Genomic DNA, 19,238 nt, shown 5'->3' with positions numbered 1-19,238 from the left:
CTTTGCTTGTCAAAAGGGGTGGATCACGTCACCCAGGACATTGCAACCGTCATAAATGTGAGACAGTTGCCAACGGTCTGAATTTTGATCGCGTAACCATGGGGATGTTAAAACGGTCGTAATGTGAAAAACATTCTGCCTTTCTCCTGTGCACCGCCTTGTGTCAGGCCTGGAAGCCATCTTTTGCATTGAGCCTTCCGGCCTCCACGTTTACTATTGTGGGAAACTGGGAGGGGGGATTGTATGGAGCATGGGTGATATGTAGTCATAACAACATTCCTTCCTCAGAGAGTCAAGGACATCTTGCCCTGCACCTGGAGGGCTGGAACTGGGAGGCATCTCCAGTTGGGATGGTGCTTGGATTGGACCACGTGATGGACATGTGGGTGCTGGACTTTCCTTTGGGTGGGGAAGACCCGGAAGCTTTCAGATTTGGGTTTTCCCAGATGTGCCGATATGACATCTCTAATAAAATGGAACTTTGAGGAACTTCTAGCCTCCGAGTTTTCTTTTGTTGGGGGTGTTACTTGGAACCCTGACGCCTCTTTCCTGACCAGCCAGCAGCACAGAGAAGATCCCTGGAAAAGACATTTTGGAGGGGAAGCAGACCATGCCCTCCCCAAAACCCCTGGCAGCCCTCTTGCAGAGCAACTGAGCTCCCCCCCCCCCGCAGCATCTGCGGAACAGAAGGCGTGAACAGCCCAGCTGCCTCCACTTAGCAGGATCTCTGGGGGAGAACTCGGAGAGAGACTACAGAGAGTGAGACAACTTTCCCGTGACGCCCCCATCCCTTGGCATGGCCCCAGGGAGAAGCCAGGCCTACAGGAAGAGATGGGAGTGGGGTGGAAGGGTCTATTTATAGGCCTATGGTGTGGGGGGGGGGCACTGCTAATCCGACAGTCATGCAAAACGTCACCAAATTGGAAGGAGAACAAAAGCTGGGGGTTTGCACGAATGGGCCCAGATGCAACCAGGTTCCATCCAAAAAGATTGTCGGAAAAAGATTTGCTGGGAACAAAGAGGGAAGAAGGGGCTTTGCAGCAAGTCAAGAGCCCGGCGTCTCTTTCTCAGCTTTGGACTGGAGAAAGTCTTGGTGCTTTTCCCCACCCAAGCAGGGGACCAGGCTCCATCCCCTTGCTGAGTTCGGGACAGGATGAGGGCCACCTGCTGGCTTCCCCTTCTTTTGATCCCCCAAACTGTTGTTATTATTATTATGGTTCATTAAACCATCAGATCATTAAACTATGGAGCTCAGGCAGAAGATGGGATGGTGGCCACCCATGCTGGTGTCCGGCTGGGGTGACCCCGGACATCGGCACTTTCGTTAGCAGCTAAATTTCCCGACAGGGAGAACAACTAATCCGCGGGATGACTTGTCTCCAAGAGGTTGTGGGTGCCGGACGGCCATTCATCTGAAATGGTATGAGGTCTCCTACTTTGAGCAGAGGGGTTGGACTAGAAGACCTCCAAGGTCCCTTCCAAATCTGCTATTCCGTCATCTGTGAAACACACCAGGACTTGTCACAACCACAAGAAAGCGTTTTATGGTTAATGACTCTAACCGTCCTCTCTTTTCCTTCTCCTCCACTCCACAACCCCCTTCTCCTTTCTGATGTTATACCCTAGTTGGGTAATGAAACCGTTCAGAAAACCACCCGGTTCAGAGAGCACCAAGGGCCTTAGCGTCTTCCTCCTCTTCCATCACTGATGATGTTCCCTAGTTGGGTCATGAAACATTTGCAAGCTCAGAGGGCACCAAAGACCCCACAATACACTAGGAACTGTACCGGAACCTGCTTATGGGCCTGAAGGAGCTGCTTTGACTGAGCCCCATTTCAGCTCAGAAGAAAGGGGGGGGGAGGAGAGAGAGAGACTTCAAACTCCCTAACAGTCCCTGTGTTCTGTCCCCCCTCACCTCCATCTGAGTGATGGCTTAATTAGCCGGCACTATCAGCTCTGGCAGCAAACTAGCGAGCGTCTGCCAAGTGCCTCTGTTATCTCCCTTGATGCCGATGAGTCAACCAGGAACAAACAGTACTTCAGCTCTTAGTTAAGCTGTTGATTTGCTTGCCACAAAGGGGTATAACAGCCCTCGCTGCCTTTATACCCTGTGGGGTGTGGCTCCATGACTCAGCACTTCCTAGGCCTGCCCCACCCCTGCTTCTGTTGTTCCCGCCTCTCCTGCCTACGAAACCTAGGGTCCAGCCAGGCCTGATTGCCATCAGCTGGACCTGGAGGCGTGGCTTGGGGGGGGAAGGAGTCAGGGGATGGAGGCCTTGTTATCTCCTCCACCTGGCCTGCCTCTGGCTCCTGGAGCTGAGCCAGGGAAGTCGGTGCTCCCGAGGTAAGTCCTGGCCCGGCTCGGGGGGCGCAAATACAACACCCTGTGGTGGAAACCCAGGGAACATCGATCACCCCGTAACAGAAGCAATGGTGCTGCTAGAGCGAGACTGACATGGTGCAAGGAAAAAAAAAACACCTCTACCCAACCTTCCTCCTGACTGGCAATTTTAGCAGAATCCACCCGTCTGGATTTCTCCACTGGCAGCTGGCACCCTTTTGGCCCAAGGGGAAAAGGCGGAAGACAGAAGGCCCAGCCTCGAGCACAAGGACCCCTTTGACCGTGGCCCCATTACCTGGATTCCGGGGGCGCCTGCCTTCCCCGTCCCTGCCCTCCCTGCGGTGGGAGGTGGGGGAGGCCCGTGGCCCCCTGGGCCCCCCTTCTCCATCCTCCCTCCTGGGCAGGTGCCGGTGGGCAGCGTCCGAGTCGTAGTGTCGGGTGTGACGGGCGGGGGCCCTTGGGGAGCCCCGATCCTCCTGAGGTGGCAGCCCTCCATGGTCCGGATTGGAAGATGGGCTTTGGCCGTACCGTCTTTCCGCTTGCCTCTCTTTCCCGTTGGGGGTCGGCCCCCGTTCCCCCTGCCCTCGGGGCCCACGGCTGCCATGCCCACTTCTCCATTCCTCTTCTTGGCCCATAAGAGGAGGGGGCGTCCTTTGGGGTCTCTCGTGGCTCCGAGGCCTGGTCTCTCGACCGGCCCAGGGTGGTTCTGCATCCAAGACCAGCAGATGTGGCCCCCGATATTTGTCCTGGCTCCGGTTGGGGCGGCTCCGGTCCCTGTCGGGGGGTTCCTCTTCCTCATCGGGAGGACCCTTGTGATGGGGAGGCCTCTCGTGTCCGTCTTTCTTCCTCTCCCGCCACTTCTCTCGGTCCTTCCTCCGCCCATCCTTGCTCTTCCTCGTTTCTGAGCCACTCTCCCAGGTCTCCAGGTCAAGGCCCTCGGGAACCAGCGGGGGGCCCCTCCGAGGCTCTCTCGTTTGGGGGGACTGCCCATCAGGGCTCCTGGGCCGAGGGTCTTTGGGCCCCGGTTCCCGGGGAGTCCCGGACAAGCGGTCTGGGCAACAATGAAGCGGCAAGACAGACAAGGGAGGTGAGTTAGTGACTTGGGTTAATGGCAGGTATCAGGCTACACAGCGAAGGAAGGGAGGGGGAGCTGGGGGGGAGAGAAAGCTTGGAGGGGCAGGGAAGGCGGGCAGATAAACAGCAAATTTCCTGCAGGGCCCCCGGCCCCTCACCCCAGAGCAAAATCTCCATCACTTCAGCACAATCCTAATCTCTGAAGCTTGAATCCAAGGCCCCCCTCCGTCTCCAGTCAGGGGTGTCCCTTCCTTGCCCGGAATGGGACCACTGACTGTGAGCAACTTGAGGCAGGACAATGCAGCGATTCAATTATAGCCACGTTGAAGGACAGAAATCAAAGGCTGTTTGCTGTTCACTTTCTAATTATCCCCGCACATCGTGAGATTCCCAGGGGATTGTTGGGGGAAGCCCAGCGCAGGCCAAAAGATTTGGCTTTCTTGCTCAAGAGGTCAAAAGTCACTTCAGTCACCCTGCTCATGGCTGTCTCAAAGGAGTTTTTTTCCCCCAAAAAAGGCAACTGGGCTTTCTTGGGTTTTTTTCTCTTTGAAAACTTTTTGCTTATCCAAGAAGTTAGAACTGAAGAAGCTTTGTGAATGAGAAGGAGAGGAAAAAAAAACACCAAGAAAGTCCAGTTGCCTTTTGGGAAAAAAGCACTTTTGGGACAAGCAGGTCCTGGATGGCGGAGAATCTCCATTGAGAAGCTGTGTGGCTGTATATGGACTGAGAGGTTCGGGTCCCCCCACTGCCCCCAATCGGAACATGGGCATGCATCAAGGGAACTCTGGCACCAAATATTAGGTTTGTAGGTTTGTAAATACCACCTTTGCAGGATCGCCCAGAAGCAGCGAAGGAAAGCGAAGCCGGAACCAGTAAAGGAGAATATTTGTAGCTCAGGATGGAGGTGAGGGGTCCTGATAGTTTGCTTGCAGAGGTTTCATGACCCTAAGTAGGTGACATCATCAGGACTAGAAGGGAGGGGGGTTTGCAGGGAGGAGGAGGAGAACTGTGGGGTTTTTGGTGTTCTGAGTCTGATGGGTTTTCTTGCAGACATTTCATTGCCAAACTACGTAATATCTTCAGTGCTATAAGGGAGTGCGGTTTGTGGAGTGGAGAAAAAGGAGGAAGAGGAGGAGAAAGAAGAGGGAGGAGGAGGAGAGGAGCAGGGAAAAAAAAGAGGAGAAACAGAGGAGGAGGAGCAGAAGAAGAGGAAGAGGGGTGGAGGAGGACTGTGGGAGTCCTTTGGGCTATCTGAGCTGTTTCCTGGCAGACGTTTCATGATCCAGCTAGGTAACATCATCAATGCACATTTTTGAGAGAAATGTAGGAAGAATAATACCTTAACTGTTGACATCAGCTTTGTAAATTAAAAAAGAACTCCAAAGCTATGATTCATCCATTATTACTTCCCAATGTATTTATTTATTTGAAGAGGGTAGAAGTTATTGTCTGGGAAGCTCTTAATATGTGGTGAGCCGTTTTTCTACAAATCTACCGCATGTTTCATGAATCCTTCCCCCCACCCCCATATTTAGCACTGATATTACCTAGCTGGGTCATGAAATGTCCGCAAGAAAACCGCCAAGCTCAGAGAGCACCAAGGACCCCAATTTTCAACCCAGAACTACAAATATTCTCCTTTACTGGTGGGAGTACGTAATCACACGCTCGGGGCAGAGTCCAAGCGAAGCAAGGATGAAGGAGGATGGGAAAGACGCCACAGCTGCAAAGCAGGCAGACCGCCGCAACTCGGGCGGAAAAGGCAGGAGGAGTCAGGAAAGGGCTGGATTGCCAGGTCAGCCAGGTGAGTGCTGGGATCAACTCTGCTGCCTGCGCAGGTGGCCAAGGAGAGCCCGGCAGCAGGTGAGCTCTGGCCGTTAGCACCAAAGCGATCCAGCGCTTGAGGAAAACTTGCATCCTGCATTTGGATTTGAACGCTACCAGCCATGATCTGCCTTTTTTCCCCGACACACCCAAGACGAAGAAAAGCAGAATGTGTTGCACAGATGCACAAATAAAGAGGCCGGCCGGAGAAACCACACCAAGCGAATTTCCCACCAAGTACATTCAATCCCAGCTGTGGAAGTTCCTTCGATCACGTCAGCCCTTCCAAGAGGAGGAGGAAGAGGAGGAGGAGGAGGAGGAACAGAGCCTGCGCATAAATCACAATCCGAGAGGCGATTTCCATTCTGCGGCAGCGATGATGATCAAACCGAGGGTGGCTTTCGGGCGAAGATTGGAAGGAAGCACAGAAAAATCTCGCCCCTCCCAGGGCCTGTCCAGTTGGCTTTGGTGGCGTTCATTCACGCCAAGCAGAGTCCGGCATTCCTCTCGGCCCCCAGGGAGGTCTAAGGCAGGGCTGTCCAACCTTGGCCAGTTTGAAGCCTCGTGGACGTCAACTCCCAGAATTCCCCAGCCAGCAGCTGCTTTCACTCAAAGGTCCCTTCCAGCTGTTATGTTTTTATGATCTTGAGCAGAAAGGTGGACTAGAAGTTTTCTAAGTTCCCCTCTAGCTGTTATGTTTCTATGATCACGGGCAGGGGGTTGGACAAAGACCTCCAAGGTTCCCTCCAGCCATATGACTCTATGACCATGGGCAGAGGGGTGAACTGAAAGACCCCAAAGGTCCCTTCCAGCTGTTATGTTTTTATGATCTTGGGCAGAGGGGTGGATTAGACCAGGGGTCTCCAACCTGGGTCCCTTTAAGACTTGTGGACTTCAACTCCCAGAGTTCCTCAGCCAGCAAAGCTTGAAGTCCACAAGTCTTAAAGGGACCCAGGTTGGAGACCCCTGGATTAGACCACCTCTAAAATCCCTTCCAACTCTGTTATTCTGTAATTCTGAATCCTCTTTGGGCTCCTGGGTTACAGCTTAAAGAACCTCTGGGCACTTGGCAAGATCTGAGGGCTTTGTGTGCCTGTGTATGTGTATGTGTGTGTTAATTTCTTTGAGAAGCCTGGACTGCTGGCGTCCAGGTGGAGAAGCCCCTTCCCTTGACCCCTTCCCAGAAGCCCTTGCCTTCTTCCTAGGCCTTGAGGGGGACACCCGGTTTCAATTGCCACACCCAAATGGCTCCCCTTGCACTTAGAGGTCAAAGGGCAAAAAGCAACGGGGGGGGGGAGCAGCCCCTCCGCTCACCTCTGTTCTCGGGGCAGGGGGCTTCTTCAGGAGCGGCCAGGCGCAAGGGATCCGGGGGCAGCTTCTTCCTCTTTTTCTCCTCCTGGAGTTCCTTCTGCTGCAGAATCCGCGCGATGTCCTGAAACGAAGCACGAGGGAAGGGATCTGCTACCACGGAGAACCCAGAAATCCACTTGGATCTCCGTGTTTTTCTTCCTGGGGGATTCCTGCACATGCAGGGGGGTGGACTGGAAGACCTCTAAGGCCCCTTCTGACTCTGTTGTCCTGTTCTGTTGATACGTATGCCAAGAGGACCACCAGCTCTTCCTGGGGACCCCCACCACCCCCTGGAGATCTTCCCTCTACAGGCAGTCTCGACTTATGACCACAATGGAGCCCAAAATTTATGTGGGTAAGTGAAACATTTGTTAAGTGAGTTCTGTCCCACTTTACGACCCTTCTGGCCAGACTTGTTAAACTGAATCACTGCGGTTGTTAAGCGAGTCACACGGTTGTTAAGTCAATCCGGCTTCCCCGTTGACTTTGCTCGTCAGAAGGTCGCAAAAGGGGATCACGGGACCCCTCCCCCTCCCTGAGACCCTGCAACCGTCCTAAGAACATGCCAGTTGCCAAGCCTCTGAATTTCGATCATGTGACGCTGGGGAGGCTGCGACGGTCGTAAGTGTGAAAAACGGTCGTAAGTCACTTTTTCCAGCGCCGTCGCAACTTCGGTCACTAAATGAACGGTTGCAAGTCGAGGACTAGCTGTGTGCCTTCACAGGCAAGTCTACTCTTTGTCTCCAACCGTGGCAACTTTAAGCCTGGCGGACTTCAACTCCGTCTGGCTGGGGAATTCTGGGAGTTGAAGTCCGCCAGGCGGTAAAGTTGCCACGGTTGGAGACCCCCTGCTCCAGGAGATCGGTCTCCACACCCGGGTGAAGGTTACCTCATCATCCTCTTCCTGGCGTCGTTGCTCTTCGGCTTCGATGACCAGTTTGACTTGGATTTCCTGGGCGATCTCGCAGTCTTGCTGTTCTCTGAAAATTGGAGCAGAGGGTCTTTGCAAGAGGGTCGGTGGGTGGGAGACAGGGAGGGAGCACCAAGGGGGGGACGGAGGACAAGGGCAACGGGAGGTTTCTGCCTTGGCTCAGAAGAACCTCCACCAAGGCCTTCGAGATGAGAGAGACCGTTCAGGTGCAAGAATCGTGGGAGACACAGGGGTGCCCAGCCTTGCCACTTTGATTTGTGGACTTCAACTCCCAGAATCCCCCAGCCAGCCATTGGAGGAGGAAGAAGAGAAGGAGAAACAGGGGAGTAGAAGAGAGAGAAAAAGGTTGAGGAAGAGGAGGAGAAATTGTGGAAAAGAAGGAGAAAGAAATGGTGAAAGTGTGGGGGAGGAAGAGGAGGGGGAGATGGAGGGGGAAGAGGAGGAGAAGGAGCGGGAGGGAGACTGTGGGGTCCTTGGTGCTCTCTGAGCTTCGTGGTTTTCCTGCAGATGTTTCATGACCCAACTAGGGGACTTCATCAGGGCTAGAAGAGAGGAGGAGATGGAGGAGGAGGAGGAGATGGAGGAAGGAGACTGCGGTGTCCTTGGTGGTCTCAGAGGTTGGTTGTTTTCTTGCAGACATTTCATGACCCAACTAGGGGACATCATCAAGGCTAGAAGGAAGGAAGGAAGGAAGGAAGGAAGGAAGGAAGGAAGGAAGGAAGGAAGGAAGGAAGGAAGGAAGGAAGGAAGGAAGGAAGGAAGGAAAAGAGATGGAGAAGAACACCCCCCTGCACACACACCTCCTTTCTCTCTAAAGACCCTGAAGCACCCACCCACCCTCTGCTCAGCCTACGTTATGAGGAGCAAAAGCTTTGGAAGTCAAGACTTGATCCCTTCATCCCTTCAGACCGAAGAGGCCTGACTAACAGCCGTGTCAACGGTTCTTATGAAATATGAGCTTCTTTGATCTTCTTCCAACCCTTTTCGTGTCCTCCAGCTATGAAGCTAGGATGCAGCTCCAAGAGTGACGTGTTTGCGTCTTCAACCTGGCCTGTTTGGGAGCAGCAAGCCGGCTTTCCTGATCTAGGCCAGATGCTCACCCAGGTCCCACTTGCACTTGCGTGGGTGGGTGGGGTGGGGGGGTTACATGCCCTATTCAGCTCTGGTCCTCTTGAAGTCAGACGCCTGAGATCATGAGCCGAAATCTTCTCCCAGGCCAAGCCATGAGTGACTCCATCCGCCCCAAACCCCCAGTTGGGCCTTCTACGATTGCTTGCGTGTCTTTTCTGCACTTCTTCCTTACATCCTTTTCCAAATGCAACACTCACAACTGCACCCCAATATTTACATTTCCCAAAAAAAGACATTACGACATTTCCACAACACGGAATTTGCCTCTTTTTTAACGGCTGCCAAACACGGCATTGATCACTTCATGCCACAATATGACTTCCGTTATATTTATTTTAACTCCTGATATGGCTCAAATTACATGACATGAATTATATTCGCAATTGCAGCAGGCCCACCGGCCTCTTTTTCCAGTCCCACACACAGAGTTAAAAGACGAGGGGCCCCAGTGTGCAAGGCCTTATGTTTACTTACACCATGGTACCATTTTAGCAAGACTGACCCCTTTCAATCTGGTGTGGTGGGGTGTGTGCGGATTGCCACTCCCAAGTGTGCTGAGCATTTCAAAGTGGTTGTGAAACCTTTGATGGGGGAGGAGAGAGGCTGATTTGAGGAGTCCTTGGTATTCTCTGAGCGGCGTTGTTTCCTTGCAGACGTTTCATGACCCAACTACATATCATCATCAGTGCTAGTCATAGTCCCACTCACTCACATTGATGATGTTCCCTAGTTGGGTCACGAAACGTCTGCAAGAAAACCACGCAGCTCAGACAGCATCAAAGACCCCACAGTCTTCTTCCTCCTCCTCCTTTCAAAAAACTTTCAAAAAGTTTGTCAAAAACAGCCTCTTCACGGAATGCCATAATTTGAGTTTTGTGAGTTTCCCAACTCAAATAGGAGACGCACCGCCCTGCCCCATTTCTGACCAAAATCTGACCGTGTGGCTGGAGGGGATGTTTCACGTCACAAGAAAAGGGGGTCACATCCAGCCTCCCCCCCATTGCTCAGTGCAGAGAGTGGATCGGCAGAGACTTTCCGTGGCCCCTCCCTTCAAAAGCCCCCCATTGCAGCGCTTCCCCCCAACTCACAAGTTCTTGTGCTGCTCCTGCAGGCGGGCTCTGGCCTTCCGGTCCTCTTCCTCCTGCAGCTGTTTGGCCATCTGTAAGTCATGTTTGACCAGGCGGTTACGCTGGATGTTTGTGGCCAAGTGGTGCTCAACTGGAAAGAGACACAAAGCAGGCAACTGAATACGAACGGACATTATACCGTCCATCCTCCTCCTCCTTCCCTCCCTTCTAGCCCTGATGATGTTCTCTAGTTCGGTCGTGAAATGCCTGGAAGGAAACTACCAAGCTTAGAGAGCACCAGAGACCCCACAGTCCTTCCTCTTCCTTCCTCCTCAAAACCGGAAGCAAATTTCAGATTTTTGGCAAAAGAAAAAAAAAACCCTTCACAAAATGTGATCACATGACCATAAGATACTGCAAACAGCCATAAAAATGTGCCAATTGCCAAGGGCCCAAAAATGCAGTCATGTGACCACGCGGGGAGGGGTGTGTGTGTTTGTGTGTCGCCCTCGAGTTCTTGAGTTCCATTGTAACTTTAAAAAATTGCTAAGTGACCAGTCGTAAAATTGAGCCCTTCCTGTACCTTATTTTTCTTACATGGCATCCACTTTAAATAATTTGCAGTTTTAAAAAGAAATATTTTTACCAATGGTTCTAATTAATTTTGTGAGCTGCTTCAGATGAACTGATAAACAAACCGGGTACATACCGTAAATAAAGAGACAGAAATGCCAGGAGCCACCCAATCGGATTAAAAATTCCATTAAAATCCAACCGAGCAGAATGGGAAGCAAGAGAAGAACAGCGCAAAATACACCATGTGCGAACCAAGAGAGTAAGAAGCAGGGCTTCCCAGGTCTGACTTACTTTCCTGTTCCTGCAGGTTGTGGGCCAATGTGTGATCCTCCCGCACAGCAAAATCTCGACACACTAGGGAGAAAAAGCAGAAAAAAACATTTGGTTCCTCCAGGAAGTGTGTGCAAAATCCTTCAACAAACTTCTTGCACACTAACCAGGTGCCTAAAACCTCCAAAACAAATTATCTCTCCAGATGCATCTCAAGGTTTCTTCACAAACACAACCCGGAGGCCAAAAGATACCACAACAGACACAACTGGTGTGTGTGTGTGTGTGTGTGTGTGTGTGTGTGTGTGTGTGTGTGTGTGTGTGTGTGCCAGGGACAGTGGGAGTGTGCAGATCTTGCACCAAAGGCCCCACCGAGGAGATAGTAAAAGCACCAACATCTACAGGAAAAGTCAACAGGGCAGCCAAGAATCTCTTCAGTTCAGAAAGAAGTTATAAAAATAAAAATCAACTTTTATCTTGAATTTGCTACTACAGAGTTCCTCAACCGATCAGAAGGGCAGGAAAGAGAACCAGAACAATGGACTCCCAAGACTTCCAAGGCCAGACAAGAAGCAATGGGTGGAAAGTAACCAAGGAGAGAAGCAACCTGGAATTGAGGAGAAACTTCCTAACAGGGAGGACAATTAACCAGTGGAACAGCTTGCCACCAGATGTTGTGGGTGTGTCATTACTGGAGGTTTTCAAAACTAGATTACACAACCATTTGACTGAGATGATAAAAGGTCTCCTGCCTTGAGCCGGGGGTTGGACTAGAAGACCTCCAAGGTCCCTTCCAGCTCTATTCTGATTGAAGTCATTGAGAGAAGCAACCTGGAATTGAGGAGAAACTTCCTAACAGGGAGGACAATTAACCAGTGGAACAGCTTGCCACCAGATGTTGTGGGTGCTTCATCGCTGGAGGCTTTTAAGAAGAGATTGCACGGCCATTTGTCTGAAATGGTCTAGGGTTTCCTGCCTGAGCAGGGGGTTGGACTAGAAGACCTCCAAGGTCCCTTCCAGCTTCTGTTCCGATTAAGGTCTTGGTCTGATTAAGCTGCTCTTGGTCAGCTGCATGAACGTGTGAGGGGGTAGAGACCCTCTCCTGGAAGAGGACAAGTTGCAGCTGACCCTGCAGAACACATCTGCCCTGGATCCTTCTCCCTTTCTCCTGCTCTTCAGCCGGGGATTTTAGCCAGATCCCCAGAAATCCCAAGTTGCTTTGGTTTCTCAGCTGGTTGGGTGGGGAGTGGAAGCCAAGCAAGGAAAGGAGCCTGCCAGCTGGCCCTCTTTCCCCCCCCCCACGGCCCCCCCTTAGAAGACGCCTCCACCCAAGTTCCCGAAGTTTGAGCCAAAACAACCGCAGCCAGCCCAGAGTCAGCCAAGAATGAATCAAACAGCTGCGACCCCATTACAAATAGCTTAATTGACCTCTCTCCAGAAGTGGGGGTGGGAGGAAAAAGGGGGGGGGCTTTGCTCTGATAGATCAGCATGGATTGGCTGGAGCTGGTTGCCCTAGAAATGGGCCCCCTCCCGTTCCGCCCTCTTTGGCTGGTGGGGGGGGGGGCTTTGTTTGATAACAGATGCAGCTTCTCTTTTCTTTCTTCACAAAGCCACAGGCGGTGGGGAGGGGGATAAGGGGGAGGGGGGGTCCCTCCAGTTCCCGGCCTCAACACAACAACTAAATCAGGAAAACTTCTGCACAAATTTCAAAGTTTCAACTCCTACCCTCAAAACGACGCTATAGAGCACTGCACACCAGAACAACTAGACACAAGAACAGTTTTTTCCCGAAGGCCATCACTCTGCTAAACAAATAATTCCCTCAACACTGTCAGACTATTTACTGAATCTGCACTACTATTAATCGTCTCATCGTTCCCATCACCAATCTCTTTCCACTTATGACTGTATGACTGTAACTTTGTTGCTGGCAATCCTTATGATTTATATTGATATATTGACCATCCTTTATGTTGTAAATGTTGTACCTTGATGAAGGTATCTTTTCTTTTATGTACACTGAGAGCATATGCACCAAGACAAATTCCTTGTGTGTCCAATCACACTTGGCCAATAAAAATTCTATTCTATTCTATTCTATCCTATTCTATTCTATTCTATTCTAAAATTCCTCCCCAGGAGGAGAAGAGAACACCCCAATTCCACCAGGTTGTCGCACGTATCCAAAGGCAAACCTGGTTAAATCTTAGGCTGAATTCCACCGTCAACGCCCCCCCCCCACCCTTATTTCGGGATCTCTAAAAGCAAGCCAGGGAATGCAAGAGAGTTTGGAAAAGGAACCCCCAAAATCTATAGGTGGGTCTTGACTTATAACCATTTGTTAGTGACCGTGCGGAATCAAAATGGCATTAGAAAAAGTGACTCAGGGCCGTTTTTCACACTTATGACGGCTGCAGCATCACCAGGGTCACATGATCGAAATTCAGAGGCTTGGCAACTGGCATGTACTTATGACGGTTGCAGCATCTGGGGGTGGGGCGGGGGGAGGTCCTGTGATCCCCTTTTGCAACCTTCTGGCAAACACGATCACCGGGAAACCAGATTCACTTAACAACCGTGCTACTTGATTTAACAGCTGCAGCGATTCACTTAACAACGGTGGCAAAAAAGGTTGTGACATGCGGTGTGATTCACTTAACAACGGTCTCGCTTACCAACAGAAATTCTGGGCTCAATTGTGATCAATCAATATGATGAACTCAGTGTCTGAATTTTGACCACGTGGCCAGAGGGAAGCTGTAACCATAGTTTAAGTGTGGAAAACAGTCATAAGTCACCTCTTTCAGTACCTTATAGCAGGGGTCTCCAACCTTGGTCCCTTTAAGACTTGTGGACTTCAACTCCCAGAGTCCCTCAGCCAGCAGAGCTGGGAGTTGAAGTCCACAAGTCTTAAAGGGACCAAGGTTGGAGACCCCTGCCTTATAGGGCAGTCACCAACTTCAAAGGGTCATAAAAGGGTCGTAAGTCGAGGAGTACCTGGAGCATTCCCGCCATTGCCAGTCCCCGGAAGCAGGAGGCGGGCAGGCAGGTGAGCTGGTGACCTTTGGCTGGGCGTGGCGCCTCTGGGCTGGCATAGAGGAAACGGAGGAGATGAAGGGAAGGAAGGAGGAGGAGGAAGAATCTGAGAAGGTCTCCCAGCCGATCCTGGGGAAATCTCTACCATTTGGGGCATGCAAAGGAAAACGGGGTGGCACAATCTGCTGGGTGACTGGCAGCGTGGATGAGAAGGGGGACACGGGTGGGAGGGGTGAAGCTCAAGCAGGACGCAGGCACACGCATAACAGAATAACAGAGTTGGAAGGGACCTTGGAGGTCTTCTAGTCCAGCTCCCTGCTCAAGCAGGAGACCCTATATTATTCCAGACAAGTGGCTGTCCAGTCTTTTCTTAAAAGCCTCCAGCGATGGAGCAGCCACAAATTCTGGTGGCAACTTCTGTTCCACTGGTTAATTGTCCTCACTGTTAGGAAGTTTCTCCTTAGTTCAAGGTTGCTTCTACTGCAGAGAAAGTATTTCTGTGGGTCAAGATTTGAAGAACTGAGAATCCCCAGGGGGTTTCCCCACAGCAGCTGCTTCCCCTGGCTTTCCTTCTTCCTCTAAATGGGGGGCGATGGCTCCAAGGAACCTTGTCTCCTGCCCCCCCCCCCCGGGAAGTGGGGGGAGAGCTCTGCTTCCATCATCCCCTCCCAGCGTGCTTGGGAGTTCCTGCACCCATCTCTTCCAGCCCCACCTGCCAATCAATCCTCAGCTGCCCCCACCCATTGCCTCTTTCCCACGCTGGCTGCACCCCCAGGGCTACAGTGGGGGGGGTGTCTCACCCTGGATCCAAAGTCTCAGCAGCCCCCTTTGGTGTTTAGGGGGTGCTACATATGGGTCAAAGATACAAACTACCCAGAGCAGGTTCCCTCTATAAAAAATGGGCCACCTCCTTGAGACAAAGAGACTCTTGTTCGTCCATGCAAAAGTGGCTTGCAGGGCCCCTCTGGAGAGGAGGACCTTGAGGGAGGGGAGATCAAAGGTGAAGCCCCCAACTGAAGGGCAGGGGCTGCTTCAGACCAGGTTCCCAGGCCCCTTCGGGGGAAGGAAAATGCTTTTTACCAAAAGCTAAGGAGATGCAACTCGCTGGACACCCAGGGAGACCCACCTGCTCTGCCCTAAAAATCAGGAAAAGGCTCTCTTCCCCCCTCCCCCCACCTTGGGAAGGACCTCCGGTTTGGCTCAGGTCTTCTCCAAATCAAACCAGGCCTTCGGGGTTCCCTTTTGAACGAGTTTATCAGAATATAAAATGCAGAAATATGGAGAGAAATGAGAATAATGGGAATTTAGTGGAGGAGAAAAAGTGAAGGATGAAAGGGGAAAGACAAAGGAAAAGTATTGACGTCCAATTCTTTTTAGTAAAATAGCATAATAACAAACAGCCTCAACTTTTGAGGTCATGAAACATCTGCAAGAAAACAGCTGACCTCAGAGAGCATGAAGAGCCCTACAGCCTTCCTTTCCGCAAGACCTTCTCCCTTCTAGCACTGATACCGTTACCTAGTTTGGGTCATGAAACGTCTGCAAGAAGTCAACCCAGCTCAGGGAGCACCAAGGACCCCATAACCCTCTTCCCCCTCCTCTCCTCAAACCCCACTCCCTTCTAGGACTGATGATGTTACCTAGTTGGATCATGAAACGCCTGCAAGAAAACAACCCAGCTCAGAGAGCACCCAGGACCCCACAGATCTCCTTCTCCCTGAAAACCGTGCTCCCTTTAATCACTGATGATGTCACCTAGTTGGGTGATGAGATGTCTGCAAGAAATCAACCCAGCTCAGGGAGCACCCAGGTCCCCCTCAGTTCAGCCCTGAGCTACAGAGATTCTCTTTCTAAGGAGCTTCATTTGCGCTCTTAATTACTATTATTACGGTGGTGCTTTTTTGAGGCCTGCAATTTCCCTGGGAATAAGCTCCATCAGCAGAGCCCGAGTTTCGAAACTCGCCACCACAGAGCCGCGTGGTGTGAAATTTGCATTCATTTTAAAACTAAAAGTTCAGGGTTTCCTGGAGGGCAGCTCTGCCGCCTGCTCCTTGCCCTCAAACTTTGCATTTGTGCTTTTGCTGCACATGTTCACAAGTTGTTATTTCACACCATAACAACCCCACTGTCTCTAGGTGGAATCCGGAGTCTGGAATTGTGCATCTGGGTGGAGGGTCAAGTCAAATACAGGCAGTCCACAATGGAGCCTGAAATCTTTGTTGCTGTGAGACGTTGCTTAAGTGAATTTTTCCCCATTTTATGACCTTTCTTGTCACCGTTGTTAAGTGAATCACCATAGTTGCTGAGTCGTTAAATGAATCTGTTCCCCGTTGACGTTGCTTGTGAGAAGGTCGCAAAAGGGGATCACGTGACCCCTGGACACAGCGACCGTCATAAATACAGGCAGTCCTCAACTTACAACCAAAACTGAGCCCAAAATTTATGTTGCTGGGAAATTTGTTAAGCAAGTTTTGCCCCGTTTTACAACTTTCCTTGACACGTTTGTTCAGCGACTCCCTGCAGTTCTTGAATTAGTAACCTGGTCATTAAGTGAATCTGGCTCCTCCGTCGACGTTGCTTGTCAGAAGGTCGCAAAAGGAGATCACACGACTCTGGGACACTGAAACCGTCGTATATGCGAGTCAGCTGTCAAGCGTCAGATGTAAATCATGTGACTACCATATACCGATGCTGCAACGGTCATAAGTGTGAAAAATGGTCATAGGTCACTTTTTTCACTGCCATTATAAATTTGAGCGGTCACTAAATGAACTGTTATAAGTCAAGGATTACTTGTATGTCCGAATTTTCATCACGTGACCATGGGAGGCCGCAATGGTCATAAGTGTGGAACACTGTCATAAGTCACTTTTTCTAGTGCCGTTGTAACTTCAAACGGTCACTAAATGAATTGTAAGTCAAGGACTGCCTGTAGCTGTTTTCCATAAACCTCAAAGTGTTTTTCCTTCCCTTTCAGGGACACATAACTTAAACAGACCAATTAGGAAAAACTTTTATCTGTTCAGCGTAAGAAAAATTATTCTAAGTTCTAGTTTATAGTTTTCAAAATGTTTGTCTTGGAACACAGTTCGCCTAACATATTTTGGTAAAATGGGTTAAAAGTTTGGTAAAGATCCAGCCAGCGGCTTGTGTACACAATACAAAAAAATTACGAAATGTTTACTTTGGCTTTTTTCTGGGTTTTTTCCCCAAAAATACTGTTATTAAAACTTTTTAAAATGAAAATAAAAACAAATATAAACTAATAAAAAGCAAGGATGGAAAAAGAAAGCTAAAAGAAAGGAGAGAAGAAAAACAGAAAATAGGATGTAAATAAATGGTTTCCGATCTTCCTTACAGCAGTTATAAAAACAATTAGAAATTTACCTCTTCCTGTAAAATTACAACAGAACTCTCTGCTTCCTAAAATCTGTGTCTAAGCACCAAAACCATAAATCACAAATTTATTTTTTTCTGTTCTACACGAAAAATCCATAAGCGATTTACAGCCAGCAATAAACACGGATATTGTCTTTTCTCTCATCAAATACCTCAATTTAGCCACCACTGTCTTCACCAAACCTTCCTCCATTATCAGGATGGCCAAACGCTTCCATCTTTGACCATAAAATAAATCTCCCCTGCCATTTTCATCTACAAATACAAAGTTCCACGTCTCTTTTCCAACACTTTTGTCCCTCGGTCTCCAAAAGAAAGACCTCTGCTCTCAACTAAATATTGGCCTTTTTAAAAATACTCTGAATCGCTGGATTTGTATCCAAACTTCTCTAGCTTTTCTTTTTTCTTACATGTCCACCCAGCACGATAAAACTTCCAAAACTTTTTCAATAAAAAAAAAGAAGTTTTTTTTTTAAAAAACTTCCATTCTCCTTGATCATGTTCCCAGCATAAATTTGAAGCTGCCTCATTTTGGGCTTCTCCGTGATCTACGATATTGTGCAAATTCAATTTGCAACTCCCGAGATTTTTCTTTTCTGCAAATCCAGAACAAGCAACCAGGCAAAAGGTGATACGCAAACAGACCTGAGTGTATATATAAAGCAAATAAAGCAAATAATTTTAGTAACCACCCTGGATGTAGGCCATAACCCACATCTTACATCTCCTTCTGCAATCAGCTTAACCCATCTATACACATCAGCGCACAAAAAAGTTTACACCACCTTTTAATAGAAGTAGTGAGTCAGAAAAGTTGCTCCTAACTTTCGACTGGTTATTGCCGTTTTTTGGGCCCTGAGGCTAACACAATTTGCTTTCTTGGAAGAGTATCTTGGGAGAAGTTTTTTTTGTAAGGAAGGTGTGCAGGGATTTGGGGGTCTTTGTGTGTGTATGTGTGTGTTTGATGCCTCCTGCCCAGAGGGAGGATTAAAACTACACAAGGCTAAAGAGCCTTGCTCCGGAGGCCAAAGGAGGTCAGGGAGACAAGAATGGATCCCTCTTCCTAGTTCAGGTGTCTCCAACCTTGGCAACTTTAAGCCTGGCAGACTTCAAGTCCCAGAATTCCCAACCAGCTTTGAATTCTGGGAGTTGAAGTCCGCCAGGCTTTAAAGTTGCCAAGGTTGGAGAGCCCTGTCCTAGATCATGTTCTCCAACTACACAAAGAAGAGGAAGATCTTTCCCAAAAAATCAAGAGAAGGGCTCATCTCAAAAACAAATTCTGCAAATACATCAAGTCCTTGACTTGCGACCACAATCGAGCCCCAAATTTCCACTTATTTTAGAGGCTTTATACGGCTGGCCGCTCACTCTGCAATGACTTTGGCTTGCTTACAAGCAATAAAGTCTTAAGTGAGTTTTTTCCCCATTTTATGACTTTTCTCACCACAGTTCTTAATCGAATCACTGCAGTTGTTAAGTTAGCAACAAGGGGGCTGCAAAAGGAGATTGTGTGACCTCCAGGATGCTATGGTTCATTTAGTGACCGTTCAAACTTAAAATGGTACTGAAAAAAGTGACTTATGACTGTTTTTCATACGTATGGCTGTTGGAGCAACCTTGGGGTCAGGGGCTCAACATTCAAAGGCTTGGCAGCTGACTCGTATTTGTGACGGTTGCAGAGTCCCAAAGTCACGTGATCCCATTTTTGCTACCTTCTGACGAGGAAAGTTGACGGGGAAGCCAGATTCATTGAACAAGCAGGTTACTAACTTAACACCCTCAGTGGCTCACTTAACAACGGCAGCAAGAAAGGTCATAGAGTGGTGCAAAACTCACTTAACAACTGCCTAGCCTGGCCGTGGAAGTTTTGGGCTGAATTGTGGTCAAGGAGCAGCTGTGTTGAGGAGAAGGCTTTGCACCTGCGAGAAGTGAGGAAGGAGTCTGCCCCAGCAAGCCAGATGTGCTTGTGAGAGAGAGAGAGAGAGAGAGAGACAGGGAGAGAAAGAAAGGAGGAAAGAGAGAAATAGACAAAGAGAGAGACAGGGAAGAAGAGAAAGAGAGCAGAATAGAGTAGAATAGAATAGAAAAGAATAGAATAGAATAGAATTCTTTATTGGCCAAGTGTGATTGGACACACAAGGAATTTGTCTTGGTACACATATGCTCTCGGAGTACATAAAAGAAATGATACCTTCATCAAGGTACAACACTTACAACACTAATACTGGTCATAGGGTAC

The 19,238-nt window shown here is 49.6% G+C and overlaps 1 protein-coding gene across 7 annotated transcripts in view; it reads right to left on the bottom strand.

The window, feature by feature from the left end:
- CCDC50 (coiled-coil domain containing 50) overlaps nucleotides 1-19,238 on the bottom strand; it is a 31,291-nt gene that overhangs the window by 10,918 nt on the left and 1,135 nt on the right. For all 7 annotated transcript variants that reach the window (XM_058188936.1, XM_058188937.1, XM_058188940.1 and 4 more), the window contains exons 2-5: nucleotides 10,586-10,648; nucleotides 9,740-9,869; nucleotides 7,479-7,569; nucleotides 6,554-6,671 (exon numbers count right to left, since the gene is read on the bottom strand). In XM_058188936.1, coding sequence (XP_058044919.1) covers nucleotides 6,554-6,671; nucleotides 7,479-7,569; nucleotides 9,740-9,869; nucleotides 10,586-10,648 — 402 coding nt within the window. The remainder of the gene's footprint in view (nucleotides 1-6,553; nucleotides 6,672-7,478; nucleotides 7,570-9,739; nucleotides 9,870-10,585; nucleotides 10,649-19,238) is intronic.

The sequence above is a fragment of the Ahaetulla prasina genome, chromosome 6, assembly GCF_028640845.1.
Source record: "Ahaetulla prasina isolate Xishuangbanna chromosome 6, ASM2864084v1, whole genome shotgun sequence".
In the NCBI taxonomy this organism is placed as follows: Eukaryota; Metazoa; Chordata; class Lepidosauria; order Squamata; family Colubridae; genus Ahaetulla; species Ahaetulla prasina.
The sequence above is the reverse complement of the archived record's forward strand: the minus strand, read 5'-3'. Positions and strand labels throughout refer to the sequence as shown.